This window comes from Balaenoptera physalus, assembly GCF_965194825.1.
Source record: "Balaenoptera physalus genome assembly, chromosome: 2".
Classification (NCBI taxonomy): domain Eukaryota; kingdom Metazoa; phylum Chordata; class Mammalia; order Artiodactyla; family Balaenopteridae; genus Balaenoptera; species Balaenoptera physalus.
The window spans coordinates 5437004-5461357 of NC_138883.1; the positions used below are offsets into that span (position 1 = coordinate 5437004).

The 24354-nt window shown below is 45.3% G+C and overlaps 1 protein-coding gene across 7 annotated transcripts in view; it reads right to left on the bottom strand.

Moving 5' to 3' along the window:
* Window positions 1-24354, bottom strand: part of EML1 (EMAP like 1) — a 198447-nt gene that overhangs the window by 24199 nt on the left and 149894 nt on the right. For 5 of the 7 annotated variants that reach the window (XM_082450286.1, XM_082450282.1, XM_082450281.1 and 2 more), the window contains 12 exons: window positions 16574-16602; window positions 15597-15653; window positions 13112-13241; window positions 12386-12535; window positions 11538-11607; window positions 9370-9480; window positions 8419-8514; window positions 6741-6875; window positions 5911-6010; window positions 4227-4381; window positions 1720-1845; window positions 1334-1465 (listed from right to left, as the gene is read on the bottom strand). In XM_082450286.1, the coding sequence (XP_082306412.1) occupies window positions 1334-1465; window positions 1720-1845; window positions 4227-4381; window positions 5911-6010; window positions 6741-6875; window positions 8419-8514; window positions 9370-9480; window positions 11538-11607; window positions 12386-12535; window positions 13112-13241; window positions 15597-15653; window positions 16574-16602 (1291 nt within the window). The remainder of the gene's footprint in view (window positions 1-1333; window positions 1466-1719; window positions 1846-4226; window positions 4382-5910; window positions 6011-6740; window positions 6876-8418; window positions 8515-9369; window positions 9481-11537; window positions 11608-12385; window positions 12536-13111; window positions 13242-15596; window positions 15654-16573; window positions 16603-24354) is intronic. The other 2 variants (XM_082450283.1, XM_082450285.1) reach the window with 1 other exon arrangement.

Sequence of the window (24354 nt, forward strand, 5' to 3'; positions counted from 1 at the left end):
TGGCGGTGTCACCCCCAGGCCTGTCATCTCAGTGATCAGCTCCCCCAGTGACCAGCCAGCTCCAGTCTCTCACAGACCTTCTCCAAAAGCGAAGGGCAGGGGCTTCCCTGGTGGCGCAGTGGTTAAGAATCCGCCTGCCAATGCAGGGGACACGGGTTCGAGCCCTGGTCTGGGAAGATCCCACATGTCACAGAACAACTAAGCCCGTGTGCCACAACTACTGAGCCTGCGAGCCACAACTACTGAGCCCGTGTGCCACAGCTACTGAAGCCCACGCACCTAGAGCCTGTGCTCCGCAACGAGAGAAGCCACCGCAATGAGAAACCCATGCACCGCAACGAAGAGTAGCCCCCGCTTGCTGCAACTAGAGAAAGCCCGCGTGCAGCAACGAAGACCCAATGCAGCCAAAATTAAATAAATAAATAAATTTATTTATTTAAAAAAGTGAAGGGCAGGAGGGCTGAAACATGGACCCAGCACATCAGGAAATGCCGGCAACTCTGCGGGGGCTGAAAGGAGGACGTGTGGGGTCTACAGAGGGGCAACCCCTTACCTGGGGCTGGATGTGTCATTAAGGGCGCAAGCAAGATGGGAGGTGTATTTCACTCACTACAGTATGATGTGGTGGAAGACCCTGACTTTGGGAGTCAGACTGAGCTGGGGGTGAACACTGGCTCCATCATGGATTCAGGGACCTTGGTGAGCTATTGACTTACCTAAGCTTCAACTTCCTAATCAATAAAATCAGGGTAAAAAACTTCAACCTGCAAGGCTGCTGCAAGGATTAAGGATAATACATGTACAACGCTTGGTATGCAAACAGTGCTCGATAAATGCAGACACTGCTGTGTGGTACATAGGGAAAGGATACTTCAGCACTCTGATGTACAATTGGAGTTCCTTTTGCAAAGGTCACAGACATGCTGACTTTAAACTTTACCTTTACCGTCAAACTCAAAGTGCAGAGATAAATTAAACTATACGCTGTTACAATAGTTAATAAATTCTCATTCAAAAGGTACTCTGTAAATAGAATGCAGGCTCATAACAAGGGTTTTTCAGGCTTTAAGCCAGAAGAGATTGCACTTGGGAAACCCAGCAACCAACTCGGAAAGGCTCACTTGCTGTCCAAAAATGCAACAGCAAACTTCCGAATTACACGGATGAGACCACTTGAGGCAATGTTTAAAGCAGTGCAATTTGAAGGAGATAAAGGAAGTGACATTTGCTTTGGGACGAATTTATATCACTATTAATCTCATGCAAAAAAAAAAATCAACATGTTCCAGGTGAATTTTTTTTAAGAAAGATGGAATATAACATGCATGTCTACCTCTATTATTTTGTCCCAGACAGGCCGGTGACCAACAGCGTCCCACAGGGTGGCGTGCCTGTCATGCCCACAGGTCAAGAACTGAGGTTTTGAGGCATGGATGGCCAGTCCCCAGAGCTCATCAGTGTGACCCTACAAAGAACCGAGACAAACAGAAGCTCTCTGAAATATTACAGCCAACACTCCGGAGCCCTGCAGGGCCATGAAGCATGGCTTACTGCACACTCTGGAATTTCTCCCGTCTGGTTTTCTTCCTCGCTGACTGAAGCCGAGCAAGGCGATGTTAGTATAAAACACAGGAAGAATCTCCTCTTTGTAACTCTGTCTTACGTTCTACTGTTACACAGAATGAACGTGTTTGGTGGGCTTACTGAGCTGGCGCGTACCTGAGTGATGGGTGTGAAGTCTCCAGACAGCGTGCCCTGTAGAACAAAGTTTCTGGTCGTGCCTATCAAGATCACATCGCCTTTCCCCTCAGCCACTGTCCGTATGGGACCAAACTGTTCTGGAATCTGCATTGAAAAGATTTCAAATGTCATTAAATTCTTAGCTCCATCATTCAAAATACTTGTTTATCATGATGATAGCTCCTATCACAAAGACATACACACACGCATGTGCTATGGAGAGAAAGTACTTGAGTGAATGATCTCAAATCTTACATTTAAACTCCAAACATTTCATATACCTTAAAAAAATCAGCAATAGTAAGGTTTTTTTTTTTTAAATATAAATTTATTTAGTTTTGGTTGCATTGGGTCTTCCTTGCTGCGCACGGGCTTTCTCTAGTTGCGGCGAGCGGGGGCTACTCTTCGTTGCAGTGCGTGGGCTTCTCATTGTGGTGGCTTCTCTTGTTGTGGAGCATGGGCTCTAGGCACACGGGCTTCACTAGTTGTGGCTCACGGGCTCAGTTGTTGTGGCACGTGGCCTCAGTAGTTGTGGCTCATGGGCTCTAGAGCTCAGGCTCAGTAGTTGTGGCGCACGGGCTTAGCTGCTCCGTGGCATGTGGGATCTTCCCAGACCAGGGCTCGAACCCACGTCCCCTGCATTGGCAGGCGGATTCTTTTTTTTTTTTTTTTAAAAGGTTTTAAGCATTTACCCTGTCTTTTTTTTTTTTTTAAATTAATTAATTAATTTTTTTAAAAATTTATGGCTGTGTTGGGTCTTCGTTTCTGTGCGAGGGCTTTCTCTAGTTGCGGCAAGCGGGGGCCACTCTTCATCGCGGTGCGCGGGCCTCTCACTATCGCGGCCTCTCTTGTTGCGGAGCACAAGCTCCAGACGTGCAGGGTCAGCAGTTGTGGCTCACGGGCCCAGCTGCTCCGCGGCATGCGGGATCTTCCCAGACCAGGGCTTGAACCCGCGTCCCCCGCATTGGCAGGCAGACTCTCAACCACTGCGCCACCAGGGAAGCCCAACAGGCGGATTCTTAACCACTGCGCCACCAGGGAAGCCCAGCAAGGTTGTTTAAAAAACAAAGAATAAAACATTTTTTTCTTGACAAAATATAAAAATAAGAAATACAGCTGAGTAGTTTACTCTTTACTTGTTATGACTTCTGATAGCAGAACCAGGTAAAATTTGGAAAGTAAAGAATATGTAACATGCTGTAATAAGAGTTCCTAAACATTTTTTATAACTTAAAAGGATAAATTCTTTGGCAACGTCATTTAGTTTTGAAATCCACTGCTCATGTTGGCAAACATATATGATTATCTAAGTGTTAATAAAAATAATTTCAAAATACACCAGCCAAGAACAATTTGCTATGATAAAATAAACAGAGGTTCTTGCACTCTATAAAAAGAACAAAAAATCGCAGCGAAACCCTGGGGTGGACTCCAGGCGCTGCGGCTCTGGGATGGTGGGAGCAGCCCGTTCTCACACAAACTTCCTACTTCCAGCTGGTTTGTTAGCACGGATTTGAGAAAAGCTGGTAAGGATCCATGCTAATGAAGAGGAGTTACAGGTACTTAAAAATGATGAGTCTCTTCTATAAAACTAGGTGAGACTTTGGAGTATTTGTTAGGATTATAATGTAACTTGGGTTCATCAGATGCTGGTCAAATCTTATTATAAAAATTGCTACTGCAATTAAAGTCTCCATGAAAGGAAGGTGGCTTCCAAAGCTCAGATAAAGGCCTTCCTTTATGAAGAGGAGGAATCAACAAAACCAAATTCTCATCCTGTCAGAGCACCAGGCCATGCTGCTCTCTGATGTAACTGTGCTGGGTGCATCTGACTTAGAAGCTGGAAAAGTTCTACAAGGTGTCCAAGCTATGCTAGAGAGGAAGAAACTCAACCTTCGGATTGATGCCGCCCTTGGTATCTGTCTGCTCATAATTTCCCAGGGCCTGGGGGAGAGAAAATTCAGTGAGTGTGTAGAAGGAATATTGAATTTCTTGCCTCTGGCTCCTGTTGGGAGTCCAGGGCTGCTAACCAGGTAGTAAGGAGGTGAAAGAGATGCCAAAAGGGGTCAGAGCTCTAGAGATGATACTGGCACTCAGCCGCGCACAAAGTAGATACTCAGTAAACACTAGTAGTTCAAAGTGAAAATGTCTCCAAAGTAACATGCTGGAAATTAAAGTGAAAAGAGAAGAAACGTTTTAATGATTAATCAAAATGTGGATAAATGTTCCTTTGGAAAAGTGAGATTGGGTCTTTGATAAAAATATTCTAGATGTGAAACGCGACCACCTCACACTTTATAAACCTAATTTCCTTTTAGTACTTAAACTGCCTTCGTGATTTTAGTAAAATACTACCCCGTTTAGGAAAATTTTATCTAAACAATTCTCAAAACGGTAAGCTGAAGATTTCAAACTAACAAGGAAACTGGTCAGTATAACAGTTTAACGTTCACAACGAATGTCAATAGCATGACTTGCTGTCTTACCTCGGTTTTATGAAGTTTCTGGTAGTTTCCATCCCAAGAAATGAGCTTCCGGTCTTTCCCTCCTCCCGACACCAGCGTGCCGTCCCTCAACATACAAAGTGCAAAAATACCGCCCTCGTGGGCCCCTTGAACTGCGTAGCTTATTCGATTCGTACCTAAACACAGCAAGACCAAGCTGAGGACATCGTCAAAGGCTCACCTCTGCCCATCTCATTTCATTTTAAAACGCGATACTGTTGGTTAGAACATCATTGCAGTGTGAATCTATAAAGAATCCACTTTCTAGAAGTTCCCAGAGCACCAGACAAGCATGAAGTGGATTACTTTATAATTAAGGAAAACAGGGGGAGGGGGTTGGGGGAGGGACGGACTGGGAGTTTGGGGTTAGCAGATACAAACTATTATATATAGGATGGGTAAACAACAAGGTCCTACTGTATAGCACAAGGAACTATATTCAATATCCTGTGATAAACCATAATGGAAAAGAATATGAAAAAGAATATATATGTATATGTAGAACTGAATCTCCTTGCCGTACAGCAGAAATTAACACGTTGTAAATCAACTATACTTCAATAAAATAAACTAAAAAATAAATAATTAAGGAAAACACACTAACACGAAGCATAGTGTGTGAAGAGTACAGCCAGACTACAGGTGGCTGAGAAATGAGCTGTGTGTCTCTGGACAAGTGACTTAACTGCTCTGTCTCAGTTTCCCCCTTGGTGTAATGGGGCTACTGCTTATCCCACTGGATTGTTCTAAGGGTGAAATGAATTGATGTATACGTAGAGTCCGTGGCACCCAGAGTAGCAGGGATACTACAAAGGTCACCATATTAGTCTGAAATTACATTGGTGGGTCTGTTTTCACCTTCACCCCCAACTCAAATACTAAGATCCTTGAGGACAAGGATGGTGCATTTTCCCTTTTTTCCTGGCACAAGGTAAGCACTCATAAGTGCTCACTGAAGAACTTCCCTGGTGGTCCAGTGGGTAAGATGCCGAGCTCCCAATGCAGGGGGCCCGGGTTTGATCCCTGGTCGGGGAACTAGATCCTGCATGCCGCAACTAAGAAGTCTGCATGCCGCATCTAAGACCCAGTGCAGCCAAAATAAATAATAAGTAAGTAAATAAATAAATAATTTAAAGTAAATAAATAAATGCTCATTGAGCTTGACCGAACAAATGTTTCTGACTAAGGAGACCTCCTTACCACACCGTTTGCCCACTGACAGCGGGGATGTCCATCTGACTGATACGTATGCTCAGCATCTAGCATGCTGCCTCAGACACAGTTATACTCAATCAACGCCTGCCAAGCAATGTGGGCCAGAGAAGTTAAATACTGTAGAGCTAAATAAACAGCCTTTGATGACTTCATCATCATAAGCTGTTATCAGATCTCCTAAATAAGCTATTAATTCCATTATAACGTCTTGGGCTTAAAGAGCCTTTTAGAGCGACAGAAGTCCACAGCTTACTAGTCTCATCTTCCTCAGTCCCAGTTTTTTTTGGTTCCAAGTTACACCCGCACACATGCATGTATGTACCTATGTACCTTGGAATCGAATAGTAAACCTGGAAATGATATGAACAGACAATTCTTACAGGAGCCACGTTTGGCTTCATACTTATAACATCACCCAGAAATGTCTGCTTTGGGAGGAATCACTTGTTACCTTTTCCCCATACCAGGATGTTGCCACTTGAATCTCCAGTGATGGTGTCACCATTTTCAGAAAAAGTCACACAGAGGACAAACTTTGGCTTTTCTTGCTTCTGCAGAATATTGAAGAAGAATACATATATACAATCAAGACACCTTTTTGTTCGTATTAATACCATCTAGAAGCACAGTCACCCCAAGCTGGATAGTGTCAGCTTCTGCTACCACACTGTGTGCCTTTCATTCTTATCCACCATTACGTAACTTATGCCCTGAGATTACCTGGTCTAAAATAAAGAGATTTCTGGTACTTATCAGGTTGAAGGCAGTTCGAGCAGAGGAGGGTGTTGGAGAGGCTAAGGGGCCGTGTTGCCGTGACTACGGCCTGAAGGATGGGCCTGGCATCCTCTTAACTCAGCCTCTGGGCCCACAGGGCAGCAGGTGCCCTCCCGGTGCTCTCACAAGGCCCGCAGATGCTGGACTCAGTGGCACAGAGACTGCCCATCGCTCTCTGCAGAGTCCCACTGAGGTCTCCTGGGCGCCTTCCTCCTTGCTCTTTGCAGCCAGCAGGCCTCGGCGAGGGCCCCAGCCCCTGGGCATCCTTTCCTGGTGCTTCTCCCTGTGTTGGTCCTTCCTTCTCAGCATCGCCAGTGTTACCCATGAGACACGAGGGGCTCCCCAACTCTGCCAGGGATCTCCAGGAATAGTCTTTTATCACGACACCCCCGCATTTGCCAATTAAAACAAATTCTAGCACTGGGATGCCTCAAAGCTTCCTTAAAAGCTAGGTGACCGCAAGTACCATCGGTGAAAAATAAAACGACAGATGCAATTTCACTTTACCTCGAATAATCCTTGCTTCTTAATAAGGGAGCTTCCTTCTAGTGTCCAAAAGTAGAGATGGGATTTTCCACAGGTAACAATTATATTCGTGTCCGTGGGGTGGAAATCCGCAGCAAATACAGCTTCATTGGAACACTTTGTGCAAAACAGGAGAATCAGATGTCTCAAGTCTCTTAAGACACTTAAGAAAATAAATAAAATCTGAACCACAAATAAATAATTCATGAAGGTAAGCACTAGGCCTCTTGATATTTTCTCCCACTGAATTCATCTTTTGTAATCACTGAACCTGTGTCTGTGCGTGCCGACCCCTCCCCCTCCTCGTCTGTCTCCCCCACTGCACTGAGCCCTGAGGATGAGGCCACGAAGTCATCCTTCTGTACGGGGACTCACAGGAACTGGGACAAAGCGGGCACACAGTGAGCTCCGGCTGAAGGGCGGCCGGGGAACTAAGAATCGCAGGTTCATCGCCATCTAGCGATCGGAAGGGCCCCGGAGTCCGGATTGTATTCGGCTCCATCGCGCCTGGCCCACTTTGGCTGCCTTGTCTGTCTGGGGAGTCCCTCCTGATTCTCATCCCCAGGACTGTGCCGGTGGTTTGGCGACCGAGCCTGGAATCCAGTAGGGGATCTGGCTCTTTGGGTACCACTTCACCACCCTCACCCTGCTATCTTGATTTCCACGACTTGCACCCTGGTCCCATGAATCTGACCCTGATGGCTCCTTCTGCTTGATAATTCAGTTATACATTCTTAAACCTGGAAAATAACTTGCTCTGATTGCTTCCAACCCAGCGACATGGCAAGAACTTAAATACTTGAGCAGACTATTAGAAGGCACAGCTATAGCGTAGAAATAGTTATTTAATGCCTTATTAGAATACAGGGTCTGCATCCCACACACAAACAAGAGAGAAAGTTATGTAAGTGAGGTGATCCAATGGCGCTCCTAATGTTAGGTAGGTAAAGTGACCCAATGGTGATCCTAATCTTAGGTAAGTCAGGTGGTCCAGGGGTGATGCTAATCTTAGGTAAGTCAGGTGACCTAAGGTTAATGGATGCCCGGGTGAGAAATCTGAGGTCAGTTCTATAAAAATAGATCCAGTCATGGTTTTAACAGGAGGAAAGCATAAGAAAGCTTAAGGAAAGTACACTGACATAAGGAAAGTCCAGTGGGTCCCACTGTAGGAAGAGCCCCGCAGGGAGGACCCCATGCCCGAGTCCACTCAGCTCGGGACAAGGTCCGTGCTGGCTGTGCTGCCCTGCCCCTCCCCCGGCTCCCTGCCTGGCCCTCCCGCTGGGCAGCAGGCACATCTCACTTGTCACCATCGCGCCAGTGTCTCCTCAACACGTGTGTGCAAAGGGGACGCTCGGCATTTGTGGATGACGGAGAGAATGTGAGCAAATGAGCGATGGAGCGAATCAAAAGGGTGGTGACTGTAAAATGAGGAAGGAAAACCCTTACAGACGCTGTGATGAGAAGAAGAAACCCTACCAGGCCTCGGGAATGGGGGGGGCGGTGGCCCGAGGGCTTCTCGGTGAAGGGGTCCTGCCTGGGGGCCGCGGCGGGGACGGAGCCCACAGCCCACCGAGACACAGAAAGCCGGCCAGGAGCCAGCAGGGGAAGGCGCCACATGGGAAAAGGACAACACAGCCCGACACGAGGCTTGGGGAGAGACCTTGACATCCGCCAGTCTCTCTTCCTTCTGCCAGTCCCACACGGACAGCACGTGGTCATTGCAGTCATCCACGGCGCAGAGGGTGCTTCCTCCATTCTGGAAAAATAAAAAGGTATTCACAGGAAGACTGCATTTGAGGATAAGCTAGGTTGAGAGTGATTAAAAAGGAACATAATTTTATTGTTAATAAAGAGTCCGCTACATCTTCATTAAAGGATATTTACCCACCACCGTCGAGACCTGCTCATGACTCGGGCAGACAGACAGGGGGAGCAGGGGAATGCGGGGTGACAAGGGACAGGAGCGGGAGGGAGGGGTCAGGGGGTGCGCTTCACCACTGGTGCTGTTAGAACCGGCCTCCTAGGGGCTGCAGAGCCCCCCCCCCCGGAGGAGAAGGCACCTGCGGCTCCGGGGCACAGGTGTGCGCTGAGCGAGGGCCACGCTACCGCGAGGCCGTACAAGGGGAGGGGGCACTGGGGGTGAGGCGTGCGGTGTACGGATGTGAACGCATGCACGTTTCCGAACTGGCTGAACAAGTGCTTTAAAGGGCGGCTCTGTTGAACGGGCACAGCCTGAGGAAGCCTGGGAGACCACGAGGTCCAGACAGCCCCTGCTTATGGCCAGGCAGCGAGCCAGCCGGGCTGGGGACGGCACAGACAGGCAGGGGAAATTCAAGGCCAGAGCAGGCAAGACTGCTCCAGGAGCCTGAAGACAGTGTGGCTGCAGGGCCTCTTCTCATCACCGTGGAAACGTCTGACTGGGAGCGTGTGTCACTGAGGGGGCGCGTGCGACCTCTGAATGAGGGACCTGGGATGTGGGAGGTTTCAGAGTCCAAATCTGTACATACACCTGGGCAGTTACGGGCGTGTTAACTCTCTCCCTCTTCAACCTTGAGCTGATTCTCTCCTCCCTGTGGACAAAGGCTGCAATACCCACAGGGCTCATACTTACGGATTTTGAGAACGCGATACAGGTGACGGCTCGGTCAAAAAACCCGATTCCGATGACGTGCAGCGTATTCAGTGTCACAGAATCCCAGATGCGCACGTTCGGGGGCAACTGCTGCTTAGAAAACAATGCAGAGTCACCCATTGTGTTGAGTCTACAAATTTATCTTTACCTTGAAATTATGAGATTAATGTTGTCAAAAAAAAATTTTTTTTTAATGCATTTGAGGACTCTGCCTTTTAATATAAATAAAACATTCCCAATCTCTCCCAGAGGTCGTGGCTCCTGGGGCCAATTTAACCTTAGGAGAGGTCTACCGAGCTTTATATTTTGAAGAGCCTGTTATTGATAACTATACCACAGGAAGTGATACTCTCATTTGTATATCGAATGTGTCTGAGTTTTAAAAATGAAAAATGACGAAGAAAATGGAGTCTCATTTAAGGGTTGTTCTTGCAAAGTCTGTATTGTTACTAAGGAGCAAGCATGGTTCAATTCATCACGATGGTCGCCACCAACGGTATTAAGATCTTAACATCCTTGGGCCCCACAGGAAATTGATTGCACACAAACGAAAATTTAGAATTGTTATGATTAGTTCAAAACCCTCTCAACTATGTTAATTTTTCTCTTCCTTAATAGAAGAAAGCATCACAGAATAATCAGCAGGTTTATCAAGAAAAGGACTAGCATTGTACCCCGTAGACGGGTGAACTATGTTCTAGGTTGGACTTGTCTCTAAGTGGCTGGGCGTCCGCAGACAGTCCCTCGGTCTCTCCAGACTTCTCCACTTGTAAATGCAAAGGGATGGTTCAAATAGCGATGATATTTTCTCTGGCTCTAAGGTTCTGATTCAATTTCAAGGCCAGAAACTGAAATACACAGTTAATCCACTAGAGGGAGGAACAAATGATTTACTACTGATTTCAAATAACTTTTAAAGATCATTTAACAGTAAAAAAAAAAAAGAAGATGAAGACCCTGTTCCCTCTGTGTTTACAGAATAGTACTCTGATTTCCACTGTTCCTGTTACCTCCTTTCAAGTACAGGATTTTAATGGAAAATAGCATAAATATTTAAAATTTGATGTTATTAAAATATTTTCTGAAAAATGGTAGCACTCACGATAAAAATGGAAGAACTTAATGTAATTTGTTTCAGATCATACACTGTGCATGGATACACAATGCTATACAAAAACAGACATCAGAAAAGTAACAAGAGGGCTTCCCTGGTGGCGCAGTGGTTGAGAATCTGCCTGCCAATGCAGGGGACACGGGTTCAAGCCCTGGTCTGGGAAGATCCCACATGCCACGGAGCAACTGGGCCCGTGAGCCACAATTACTGAGCCTGTGCGTCTGGAGCCTGTGCTCCGCAACAAGAGAGGCCGCGATGGTGAGAGGCCCGCGCACCGCGATGAGGAGTGGTCCCCGCTTGCCACAACTAGAGAAAGCCCTCGCACAGAAACGAAGACCCAACACAGCCAAAAATAAATAAATAAATAAATAAATAAATAAATAAACAAAAGAACGTGAATTTCTTTAAAAAAAAAAAGTAACAAGAAGTTTTGGATAAGACATGACAATGACCACAGATGGTGGTAAATAAGTACGTGGAAGCCAGTTCTGAGTTGTTCTATTTGTCAAATTCTACTAGCTCCTTCTCTGATTCCTTAAAATACAAACTGAAGTCTTGCTGAAGTGCTTACAAAATTTGTGCTAAAATCCTTCCAGCAGCCCTTATAGATTACACCCAGACACAAATTCCACGGGTTGAAGTCATGATTACAGGGAATTCATGGCAGAGGGTGTCTGAAATTCACTGAAGAGGCAACATGCCCCAAATTCAAATGATTATTTATTATGATTTTAACTATGCTTATTAAATGTGTACTTAACATTTTAATGTTTATCATGTGTGTAAATAAGTATCTTAAGAGTTAATGGATTCTTAGGCAAGAACAATGCTATTTAAAAATTAGCTGAAACTAAGGTGAGCTCAAGGGCTTTTAAAGTCAGAGTAAGAAATTTAATTTGCAATAGAAAATTCAAATGAGGGATTAAGAAGTACTCAGACATTTTATATCTAAGCAGGTTTATTCGTCAGCAAAATTTTCAGAAAATTATTTAGTGTTACCAGTTCATTACAAAAATATGAAAATATAACTCACTTTTCCATCCTTAGATGTGCCTGCAACTTGTCCTGTGGCTATCGTGATCCTATCAGGATGAACTGCAAGGCTAAAAAGAGATATTTAAAAAACATCTACTCTTAAAAAGGTAAGCTTCACTCTTCCCTTGATCAAATATAATCTGGTCAAAAATTTACAAGTAAGATATACACAGTGCCTAACTTCTTACAGACTCATGATAAATTCTCTAAGCACCTCATTTCATTTCATCTTAATTCCTTTATCTATAGAGAATTTTCAAATTCAAAGAAAAAGTACCCTCTGCTTGGGAAATACCATTTCAATCTCAGAACCACTTCATTAGTATACAATCTTTATTAAGAAGTCATTTGAGTATATCAAATAGTAAAAGCATCATCTTTTTCCAACAGCATTTTAATAACTGACCAGGGAATTAGGATAAATAGAAATACATAAATCCATCTATTCATCCATCATCTTTCCCAGATACATAAAATCGCTACCAAAGGTATAAATGAATTATAGGAATAGCAGACCCAGACAAGACAGGCACACGAGGCAAAACATTTTTATTAAAAAATAAAGACCCAGATTAGAAGCTGTTAGCACGAGAAAGCCTCCAGATAGGGGTCTGTTAGAGCTATTTGTTTAGGTTAACATGGTTGGTTAAGATGATGTGTTATAAGGATAGAAAACTAAAAAGGTGTCTTAGAGAGTAGGCTACCCAGAACACAAAGAAGAGTTTTCCCCAAAGATCCTATTTTCTCAGATCCCTTTCTTTCTCTTTAGTTATATCCCATCACTGAACCCTTTCTGCCAATGCTCTTCCCACAGGTGTCAGAGGAATCCCAGTTTTGAGGACTCACCACTTCACGTCATCATTATGGCCCGTGTAATGCCTCTGAAGCTGCTCCTCCACGTTGTACAGCACGACCACGGATGCGATGAAATACACAGTCTCGCCCGTCGGAAGCAAGTACAGGTTGTTACGACAGTCTCGACCCCTGTACCCATAGCTTCCCATACGTCAAGACAAAATAAAAAATGTTTTTTAAAAGTAAAAAATAAAGTAAAATAAAGTAAAAACCCAACTCTTTCACATGCTCTATTTTCTTGTCTTTCATTTTTTTCTTCTTGGAAGCTCATTCACGTTCCCAAATCTCATACTATGAAGGCTCCAGCAGCTTTATTTCAAGAATGCTAGTCATACGGCTGACTCAGATTTTTGTGGCTTAGATTTTGTGGGAGCTTTTTCGTTTTCTTTTTTTTAAAGGGTATTATATCCGCGCTACATGTCCATTTAATATAAGTCACACACTGTATTTCCTTCATTTAGTACTGGGTTCATCCTCATTTCCTCCTTTAATTAGTCGGTGTTAACTTGAAGTTAGGCTCCCAAGGTTGGCCAAGTCCCTACTTGGCTGAGGGGGGAATGCTAGTCCTTCCTTCCAGGGTATCCCTCTTTCTTTCTTTGGGTTTAAAAACTTTTTGCCAGCACGGTTTAGTTACATGATTTTCTACAGCTGAATTTCGATAAAAGCATTCATCGACTGATTACTTTGTGTAAGACTTAATCAATGAATAAAGGATACACCCATTCCAGCTTGAGTCTCTTCGTTGGTAGTTCTACTTTTGCTTCCAAACTGTAAGAATCCACTTGATCTTTGGGCATGTGCATGGTAACAGGGCGTCCACGAAGAAACATTTTTACATATCCTTCTTCTATGAAAAGAGCAAAGAGGTCAGTAAGATACCTCAGTGCCCAGCATACCTGAAAAAAGGTTATATTTTCTCTAGCCTTTCAATTGGAAAGCGGAAACTTTGTCCTTTATGTCATTTCTGGTTAAAGTCCTAGGGAAAACTACCTAGAACACAAACAGTTTGAAACAAAATTTTTCATCTTGTTTGCCTTTGACATTCTGCTTACTTAAGTAATGTAAGAAATTGTAAAAGGCAGGAGAGAACTGGATTCCAACAATTATTTTCCATGAGAGATTTTAGTGCTTACGTTTCATCATCAGGAGGGGGAAAAATGCCATCCCCCCCAAAAAATTACAACTAACACAAGAAATCCACTTCAATTCTTTATTGAGTTCAATGTATATACAATTTCAGTATCAAAATTCATAAAATATCTTTCAATATTTAAATTGGTGTGTTATAGCGCAATGTAAAAATGTGTCTTTATGTATCTTTTACACTGGACAATTCTTTCAAGTGTAAAGAACACAAAATCAGCAGAAGTACATGCTAGGATGCATGCAAAAAGGAAAATGCTCAAAGAAAAGCTAGAAATAGAAAACCAAAGAACAAAAGACCCATTAGAGAGAGAAACTGGGAAATAAACCTTTCTTAAACAAACATTTTTAATAACAAAATAACTTATGATGTTTTGATAAATTATAGGGATGAAAGTAAAACCCAATAATATATTGACAAGGGGTAACTCCTGGACTTTTAAAAAGAAACGACTTCGGGTTTTCTGGCTACAGTTTTCAGGATATAATAAGACCAAAGAAAATGTCTTGTGAGCTCTTGATGAATTCTGTTCCGATTCAGAACTCACTGCATTCTGATGCTTCACTGCAGATCAAAGGACTGGGTCTTAATGGCATTTAAATTGGGCAGTTGGGACCACGGATATCTGTACATCACTCAACAGAAAAATCCTCTGCAGAGAGGAAATTGCTGAGGAAGTCATAAAGTAATTATAGTGTCGTAAGTACCACATTTACAAATTAGTTTTGTAAGTCTTATTCCTAAGGATTTGCAAACAATGCCACATGCAACAGTGCCTAAAAGTTGAGAGGCCATCCCACTTTTATGTTATGGTGTGCGTGCAAGTCAGGTCATAAATGCATGCGTGTGATACACTCTTCACTCCTGCGTACAGCGTGCCAGTTGCTGTGTTCTGTGATCCTCCTCCCCAGCTCCGCTGGGACTAGCCCATCTGAGGCCCACAGCACCGCAGGCTTTCTTATCACCCCCCCACCCCACCCCAGGTCATCTTAGATACTGCTGCCAAACCTGTCAAGGCCCACAGTGGATTCAGAATCCTTCTCCCATTCTCTTACCTGCTGGACCCAAAGCTCTAACTGCCCTGCCCCGCTCTTCCCGTACGTGACCTCACTGGCCACAGCTACCCCCCACCCCATGGATCCTTCTCTCTCTCTGCCACCTACACACCAATCCTGCTCCGTGCCTCTACCCATGCTCGCCTCAGCTGACCTCTGCCCTTCCTTAATCCCTCACCCAAATCTCAGCTCATCAGACAGTGTGGCCACCTCAACTGAAGACCCTAAAAACACCCAGCAGACCGACAGAAGGGGGACAAAGAGGGGCGGGTGTGACAGCTTAAATGACAAGCGATTCCGTTAATTCTCTTCGTAAGGGGAATCATGGAATGCAGATTCAGAATAAAGGGAATATAATGCCATCCCACAGCACACACAAGAAGCCTAGTGTGGGTGTATATAATCAACGTAAGTGAAACATCTACTTGAGTATATCGTTGTTATGTGCTGGTAAAGTCCTTATGATGGAGGTTTGCTCACTGGGCAGTTCTACATCACTGGACTGGGCAAAGAAGCAATGGAGTTAGCCTTGGCACTGTTTTGTACTGGTAAGTCAGACATTCTACATCTAAAATAAAAAAGGCAGCAAGGGAAAGCAATGTTTTTTTTGTTTTTTTTTTTGGGTTTTTTTCAGGCATATTAGGATAACAGCACACACCCACCAAACCCAAAGGTGCTAGAGGGAGCGGCCAGCAGCAGTGCAGGTTTCAAACAGTGGGGCATCCAGGGGTTGCCCTATAGCTCTCTTAAGGTTCATACAGATTTTAAAAAGAGTTCCTATAATCAGCCAATAATCAATCAAGATCCAATTTATAGCTACTCGTTAAAACCCACCCAAGTAAATGCTCAGGAATGCTTTTAACTTCCAACGAATCAACGTGGTTTGCATCACAAAAACATTTTCATACAAGGAGACTATCTGTTGGCCTGTATGAAAAGAGTTTCTGCAGCCTGGGTCACAGCTTTGCTCAGAGAGCTATGAGGTTTCAGAAATGCCGCCTACCTTTGCAGTGTGTCACCCGGCGTTTCCCTTGTGATTTCGGAGACAGAGACAGAAGTGCTGGGTAAAGAGACGATGGGGCACTGCAAGAGTGACTTGCCTGCCGGGCAGCACACCCGAGCCCTCAGGCCGAGAGGCTCCCGGCCCCCTGCTAGAAAAACCTGGACACATTTCGGGGATTCTGACAAGTGCACTCCAGACCTAGCTCTGCAGGCTTCGGGCGATTACATTTTCAGTGAGTAATTTCATGCTTCTCGAAAACGAAATGAATATTGAAGCACATGCGGATAAATAGGAAAGTCCGACTTTCATGTTTCAATTGTGCACTTAAGGGGAAAAAAAAAACTTGGAAAATTAAATGAATTTATTTAACCCGTTGCACACTTGTCAATGATTTTGCGTTTTTAAATACGCTTTCAAATAAGGTTACTATTCTCAAAATAGCAGCTCCCTTATTATAAAATGTGTTAGAAAAGACATATAGAAAGATATATATGAACTATTAGTTTGCAGTTTAGGAAATCAAAGGCAGAAAAAGAAACAAAAAAGTTGCTTTTAGACAAAGTTATAAATGGATGCATCAGAAACTTTCCCCTTCAGAGAAATGCAAATGTTGATGATGGGGGGGGGAGCCCCATTAGTAAGGAAGGGATAACAAAGGCAACAGGAGTCTTTTAACCTAGAACTTTTGTTTCAGTATAATGGCATTTCACTCTTGCTCCTTATTGATGTATGTTGAATCGGTTTAAAGGGGGTGAGTAAAGGGTTTAGTCTTTATGACCATCTTCTGGGTGGTCTCTGTATGACGTGAGCCATCAGACCCCCAGGTACAGGTTGACAGTGAGCACTCAGCCCCCAGTCCTGCCACGTGGACCCCCATGTTCTGCCCGTCCCAGCTGCCCCTGAATAACTACTTCTTATCGCCCCTCAAGTTCTGAGGTGAGTGAGGGGCACCCGCACCAACATTCAATCAGCCTTACCTGCGCTGAAGACCGGCTCCTTGGGTTTGCTGTGGAGATAAAACCAAACCAGTTTGTAAAGGGAGGCTGGGGGTGGTGGTTAGTCTCATTCACAGAAGACCCCACACCCACTAGCTGCCGCAGTTTGTCACACGGATGCTGTTAAAAAGAAAAACAAAACCATGTAACTGCAAAGAGGAAGAACGTAAACAGAAATGTCCAAAACCAGGTGCCAGAGACGACAATCCTGACTTTATCACCAAAGCTGTGCTTTTTATGAGAGCAAATAAAGGTTTGGAGACAGAAAACATGTGGTTCATCATGACGGGAACAGCCCTGCCTAAATGTGTAGAAAGGTTTGTTTTCCTTCCCCACGCTCTTCTGGCAGATTATTTGAAGAACTTACTTAAAACTAGCAAACTCCTGTCACAGGGGCTTTGGGGAGAGAACTTTTAGTGCCCAGCTCCCAGCGGGGATGGGCACGGGGTGGGTGGAGGGAAGATGAGAGGGTGGGAGAAAGGAGGGAAGAATAAGGAATATCGGGGTGTGGCCACATCCTGGGACATATGGGGATCCCCACTGTGGGCCTTGGCCAGGCTGAGACCCCCCCACGACTGCACCTGGGAAACCAGAACCCCACCGTGTTCAAGGTCACACCACGAGGGACTGAGGTCATCCCTAGGGGCAATCCTCCCACAGGACGAGGCTGCATGGGGAGTCCCCCCAAGTGCAGGAGAGCACAGCCCTCCCCGTGACAACCTGACAGTCGCCTGTGGGAAGACTGTCACCTCGTGCCAGACCCAAGCACGGCAGGAAGTGCGTCCTGTTCAAACCCAGAGCCAGTGCTTGAAGCCAAGCCTGTGAGACTCCGACGTCCATGCCGTCTTCCAAGGTACCCCTACCCCACCAGAGTACCTCCCGCTTTAAGATGTGGCACAAGACACAGTAAATAAATGAAGCCCGTCCCAAAGAGGGCTGGGAGAGCTCTGAGCCTGCAGAGGCACCTACATTTTTGGGGCGCGCATGTTGAAAACTACCTACTGGAGCAGATACAGTCCTAATGTTACTTTTCTCCTTCATTTTAAACTTGAAATACCTTGAGAAACACCACCAGTAAAAACTACCCCTAATCCCATGATGTAATAAATGATATTATTTATTAATGGCCTTGATTGTCAGATAATTTTACGAGTACATGGCGGGAAACTCTTTACTGATGCTTTACAAGTGGTTTACTGTGTTTCAAGTAGGTGGATCTGCTATGGGCTGAGATTTCTGAATGCGAACCACTGGTCACTGAAAATAGTACTCTGCAGGCCCCGCACACCTTTTAACACAAAAGCCTAACTCCCATCAGCCCTAAAGGCCCAAAACAACCTCTATGGACCCCGATATTTTTCCGATCTCATCTTCCTGTCTCTCCCCTCAGTCACGGACTTCCAGACACTCTGTCCCTGCTGTCCCGAGACTGGGCCAGCAGCTCCCAAGCCCGGTGTGGACTCCAGCTTCCCACACCCCCTGGACAGTGCGTGGCCAGGCGTGTGCTCAGAGCCGCCCCGAGAGGCCTTCTTCGATGCTCCACTCTGCGGCCTCCTCGGTCCTGCTCGCCCCGCCCCGCCTGGCTTTATCTTTATTAATCTGTCTCTCCCCATCAGGAGGGAAGCGCAGGAGGGCAGGGATCTTTGTTCACGACCGTGTCCCGGGGCCTGTAACAGCCTTCAGCTGCTGCCTGGAAGCTGGTAAGGCCTGGAGCCCTCCCTGCCTCTGATCCCAGCTGGCCCCGTGGGTGCGCGTCTGGCCGGGTGGGCTGGGGGCTGTCCCGACGGCCCTGCTGCCCCCCACCTCCCCCGAGGTAGCCGGTACTTCCTGGCGCGTCTCGCTGTCCTCCTGGTCAGTGCTCAGCCTTTGCTGCGCCTTCACTGCACGCCCCCCCTCCACGGCCCCCTCTCAGCACCTTCGTCCCTCCTTCGGGGTGGTACCCGCACAAGGCCCAGTGTGGAGCGTCCCTCCCGGTCCTCCTGCGGGGCCCTCGGCAGGTGCCATGCCTGCGCTCGGAAAGGGTGGCTGCAGGACTCCTGTCCTGCTCCCAGGCTTTGTCACAAGCTCACCGAAGGTCTGTGGAAAAGGGGGGTGTGTGTGTGTGTGAAGGTTCCCCTTGTGCCTGGGGCTCCCGAGAGGTCTACACCACTCGGCCTCTCGGGATTCTACAAGCTTTCAGCTACTTTCTTCTTACACCCATTCCTTCTCTTCCTGCGGCTCTGCCAAAGATCACAGCAGCCAGGGCAGTCCCCCCTAAGAGGGGCTTGTCACTTTTGGGGTTGGAGTTCGTCATATCACTCGGTGACCTGGGTTCCACGGTGGGCTCACCTGGCTTGTTCTCGTCGTTGGGGGGAGCGACACTCTTGTGACTTTCTAAGCAGAAGCATAAGTCTTAACTGCAACGTTTATATCTTATTAGATTGACAGGCAGGGCAAGGACACAAGAGGAAAAGCTAAAACAGAAGACTACAAAGCAAACCTACTGGTTAGGTAAGCCAGGCAGGGAATTAGAAGACAGGAATGTTATTTTTCCATCATGACTTTGATCACAAAAGCAGAAAGATGCCAAGTCCGTGAAACAGACATAAGCAATCTGGAACCCTCCCTAGAGGTAGAAAAGAGCAATTACAGATTATATTCCTCTTAGAAAGAGAACATCCATAGGGGAATGTGAACTTCAAATATAGGGAGGCCCGTGGAATTCTGATGCTGAAGCACCATAAGAAGATGGATGAAAAGATCTGTTAAAAGATCAGAAAAAGGCAGCCTAAGTGTTAACAGCTAAAGGTCACTGAGAGGTACCAGGTACTGAGGTTCGCACAGTTCTTTACACCTTGCTCTAAACGATGCCTTACCTTTTGGGTATACAGGTATTGTATTTAGAACACATACTATCGCTAGGCTTCGTTATTTTAGAAAGTTCAATTTTTATAGAAAAATATACTACATTTACTTTAGAACCCACGATTCCTGCCCACGTACCACCCTCCTGAAAGGCAAGAAGCCTGGGAAAAGGTACTATTCCACTCACACATGCACGTCCTATAAACACAAACCTATAAAATGACAATAAATCTTCCCAACTATCGATAGAAGGGCAAACCCACAGAACACGTGATGACGATGACCCAAAGTTAAAGGTGCCGCGGCCCCAGGTCAAAATCAGTCAATGGGAGCCGCGCGCCAATCACCTGTCCCACCATGAATAGAGCTGACAGTGGGCCCTTCAGACCCAGCACACTGGAAACATGCTCGGGCTGTGAACTCACTTGGAACGGGAGATGACTGCCTCTCAAGGTGTGGTGTAATTTGTCCCTGGGCTCCCATTCCTTAATGTGAGCTAAATAGAAAACTGAAGTGGGTGACTTCGCACTGCCTCTGCCGCCAGGGTGTGGTTCCTGGGGGCAGGGGGAGAGTGAATAAACTCTGGGACCAGAATGAGGCTCCATCCATCCCTATCCAAGTTCGGAGTCAGTGCAGATGTTCCCCACCCTGAAGCCCAGGACAGAAGTAAGCCCACAGGAGAGAAAGGATTTCCCTTCTGGCAAGCAAACCCTCGTCTCTTGGCTATTCCGGCCTCAGGCTGCTGGGCCCAAGATCTCCAAAATGAACCGTGGTGCAATCCGGTGCGAGTTTTTTTTACTGCTCTGTTTTTGGCAGGAAGGAGATGTGCTGAAAGAGCTTGGCTGTACACTCCCTAAAGCTGGAAGGTTCGGGAGACTCTCCTAAGGACTATTCTAACTAGAAGCAGTACCTGGGGGTCACGGAGGACTCGAGGCAGCCTGGAGCCTTCACCAGACCAGTAGCTGGATCTAGAGGCAGTAGGAGGAAACCAGACAGTTGGCCCAAAGGAAAACTCCCACCCGGAGCTGTGAGCTCACACCACGAAGCAGCTATAATCACCTAAGTCACATGTTATCCCCGAAAACGTTCACTGTGGACTTTGGTTGCCGGGACTGTCAAAAGCGGCTGTTTCCCCTTCATCTGATATCATTCAGATGACTCACTGTGGGCTGGGTGTTTGTAACGGGGAGAGTTCAGCCAAGAACTCGTTCAGACTCAGATGCAACGAGTATTCCCTGCACTGCTCCTCTGCGGTGGGATCCGCGCTTAGCACGTTCGTATCTGTTACTAATTTACCCCAAGGTCCTGAAAGCCGGTCTCCGACACATGGGTGACGCATGTAACAGGGAGCTCTGGAGACGGGAATTAGGGCAGACTGACAGTGGCCAAATGCTTCCGAGCAGAGATACTTGCTTTACAAAATGATTAATAAGGGCTGATCGAGGAGGAAACCGTTCCAAAGTCAAACATGTTTTTTCCCTGCAACTTGTTCATCTACAAAAACGGTGCCCCTCGGCATACGTACCACGCCTCCTTCTGAAAACGACTTCACTTGATGAACTGTGATCCCTGCTGGGAGTCAAGATACTCTGCTGTGTAAATAATGATTCTTTTTATAAATTGCCCTTAAGTAAGCAGCTGTTAATTACAAGTAGGGTCATTCAGGAACCATCTATTTAAAATATTTAGAAGTTGCTATTGGGGACAAAAGCTACTGCTTCATGGACATTTCCAACCAATACTTCCAGTTTAACGTGGCAGAAGGAGCACAGGTTTTTTTTTTTTTTTGGTTGCACTGGGTCTTAGTTGAGGCTCGCGGGCTCCTTAATTGCAGCACGTGGGCTCCTTAGTTGCAGCAGGTGGGCTCCTTAGTTGCGGCTCCAGGGCTCCTTAGTTGCAGCAGGCGGGCTCCTTAGTTGTGGCACGTGAACTCTTAGTTGCAGCATGTGGGATCTAGTTCCCTGACCAGGGATCGAACCCAGGCCCCCTGCATTGGAAGCACGGAGTCTTACCCACTGCACCACCAGGGAAGTCCCAGGAGCACAGATTTTGAAGGCAGTTGGATTCGTGTTTTATTTGGGCAAATCATTTTACCTCCATAAACTTTAGATTCTTTCATCTACAAAAATGGGGCTAAAACCACTGTGAGGTATAGGGTACCAGCAGGATCATATATAACATGTAACAAAGTATCTAACACATGGTTGTTAATTAATATTCTTCCCTCTTCCTCCTAATTTCACTGACAATAACCTATAAATACATGTATGTATTTTTGAGCTCTTCACCTAACAGCCTCAAAACTAAAACAAAATAAAGAATACCATACCAGCACTTATTATTTTAACATTTGTTAAAAACTAAATGACCCCTTGGCTTAAAGAGTGAAACAATCTTTTCATTTGAAAAAAAAAAATAAAAAAGATGATTCATTTAAATCACCTAATTTCCAGTGTTTCGGAATCCAAAATGCAGTGTTAAAATCATCTACCAATAGGTGGTGCTGTTTGCATAGTTCTTAAATGACTATGGTTTTAAAATCTCAGTACAGTATATAGGTAACATCCTTTCATTCATTCAGCGAATGTTTATTGAGCACTTACTGTGTGCCAGAACTGTGCAAAGTGCTAGGAATACAAAGAAGAAAAAATGACACAGCTCTGCCCTCCCAAAGCGTAAGGGGGCGGGGGGCGGAATGTGTGGGGAGCCCCTGGAGGGTTGGGAGGGAGTTATAGTTACAGATAAAGTTAATGGGCAGGAACAAAGCAATCTGGAAGGCAGCTAACTCACCAGGGCGCTAAGGCAGGCTTCCCAGAGAAAGGGGCACCCTGAGCTGGGTCTTGAAGGATTAGCTGGAGTTCTCCTCCTCCTGCCAAGTTTCCAGGCACATACATATGCCACTCAGGACAAGGGACAAACCTCCACTTACTAAGTGTTAAAAAGTGTAATTCATCAAGCTATGCATTTGTTTGGTTTTGGTATCTGTTTGATTTTCTAATACTACAATAAAAAGATTTTTCTACATATGCTACCTTCTTACTTTCATTCGGGTTTCTTTAATGAAGACTGAGTTTGAATATCTTTTCCTTAGTTAATTGGCTACGCGTATTTCTTTCTCAGTGAACTGTCTCTGTTCAAACCTTTTACCCACTTTCCGATTGAGTTAACTGTCTTTTCCCTCACTGGTGTGTGTTGTGACCTTTGGAAATGAAGGACATTGGCCCTTTTCAGTTGTGGGTGTCGTTCGTATTTGTTGAGAGGATGAGTCTTCGTGGATTGCTCCTTCCCACTTCCCGCCAAGCCTTACGCTCTGTCCTGCAAATGGTAGGTGCTCAGTGAGTCAAGCAGTGCTGGGAAAGGGTATGAGTAAGGTGAGAGAAATGTTCAGAATTTCTGATTCCTCCCTTTTCAGGTCGGGATGAGATAAGAAATGGGAGTTGGAGAATTCTGGAATGTCCCAAAAAAGAGAGGCACTCAAGACTGGGGAGTGGGGTGAGCAAAGGTGTGCAAGCATCAGCTCCGACTCTGGGATGGAGAAGGCAAATAACAGTAGTCATACCATCTATGGAGCACCAATGTCGGCAAGCCCCATGCTACGTACACCATCTTGTTTAATCCGCACAACAGCCCTGAGAGGTAGGTATTAGCTTTTACTGGTGCTGAGGGAAACCCCAAAGAGGTTAAGTAACTAGTTCACGGTCACATAACAAAAGTGGCAGAGCTGGGATTAAAATTTGGCTATGGCTATAATGCCCCATCCATCTACACTCTTTTTGTTATGTTGACTGGGGTAAAAAGATTCATTCAACAAATATTTATTGGGTACCCACTGTATGCTGGGCATTGTTCTAGATGTTGGGCCGGTCTGACTGGACTAGAAAAGCCTTGTTGGTATCCAAATGTCCAACAAAAGTGCATTCGCCTAGATAAATAATGATCCACATCTGAAATAACGTTGTAAGAGTGTATTTCCTGACACAAAGACATGCTCATACAGCAAATAAAAAAGAGGGTTACAAAATGTATGCAGAAGAATATCCTTTATGTAAAAATTGTATACTACACACATGCAACACCCTAGAAATAAAAGTCTGGATGGAAACACAATACAATGGTAGCTGTGAGTTCTCTGAGTGCTGAGATTATAGGGAATTTTCCTTTCCTCTGTTTTGTACATTGGGATATCCTAAAACACATGTTTACTTGTGTAATAAATAGATTACTTCGAAAAGGAAAATAAATCCTGCTGGGGGAAAGGGAGAGCCAGTGTTGGAAGTCATGGATTTCAGGGTACAAGATGGGGTAATGAGCCAGTAGATGAAGGACCTTGAACCCAGGCTGAAGATTAAGATTTAGATTCCAAAAAAAAAAAAAAAAAGATTTAGATTCCACCGTCAGTGATGCTAAAGGAAAAGAAAAGCAATGCTGAGCCTTGAGGACCTTGACGTGTCAATCAAAAGACTGCCTCATTGGTGTGCAGAAAAGGGAACCCTCCTGCATTGTTGGTGGGAATGTAAATTGGTGCAGCTACTATGGGGAACAGTATGGAGGTTCCTCAAAAAACTAAAAATAGAGTTGCCATATGATCCAGCAATCCCACTCCTGGGCATATAATCTGGACAAAACTATAATTCGAAAAGATACATGCACCCCCCCTATGTTCATAGCAGCACTATTCACAACACCCAAGATGTGGAAGCAACCTAAATGTCCATCGATAGATGAATGGACAAAGAAGATGTGTGTGTGTGTGTGTGTGTAATGGAATATTACTCAGCATAAAAAAGAATGAAATAATGCCATTTGCAGTAATATGGATGGACCTAGAGATCATCATACTGAGTGAAGTCAGACAAATACCGTATGATATCACTTATATGTGGAATCTAAAATATGACATAAATGAACTTATCCATGAA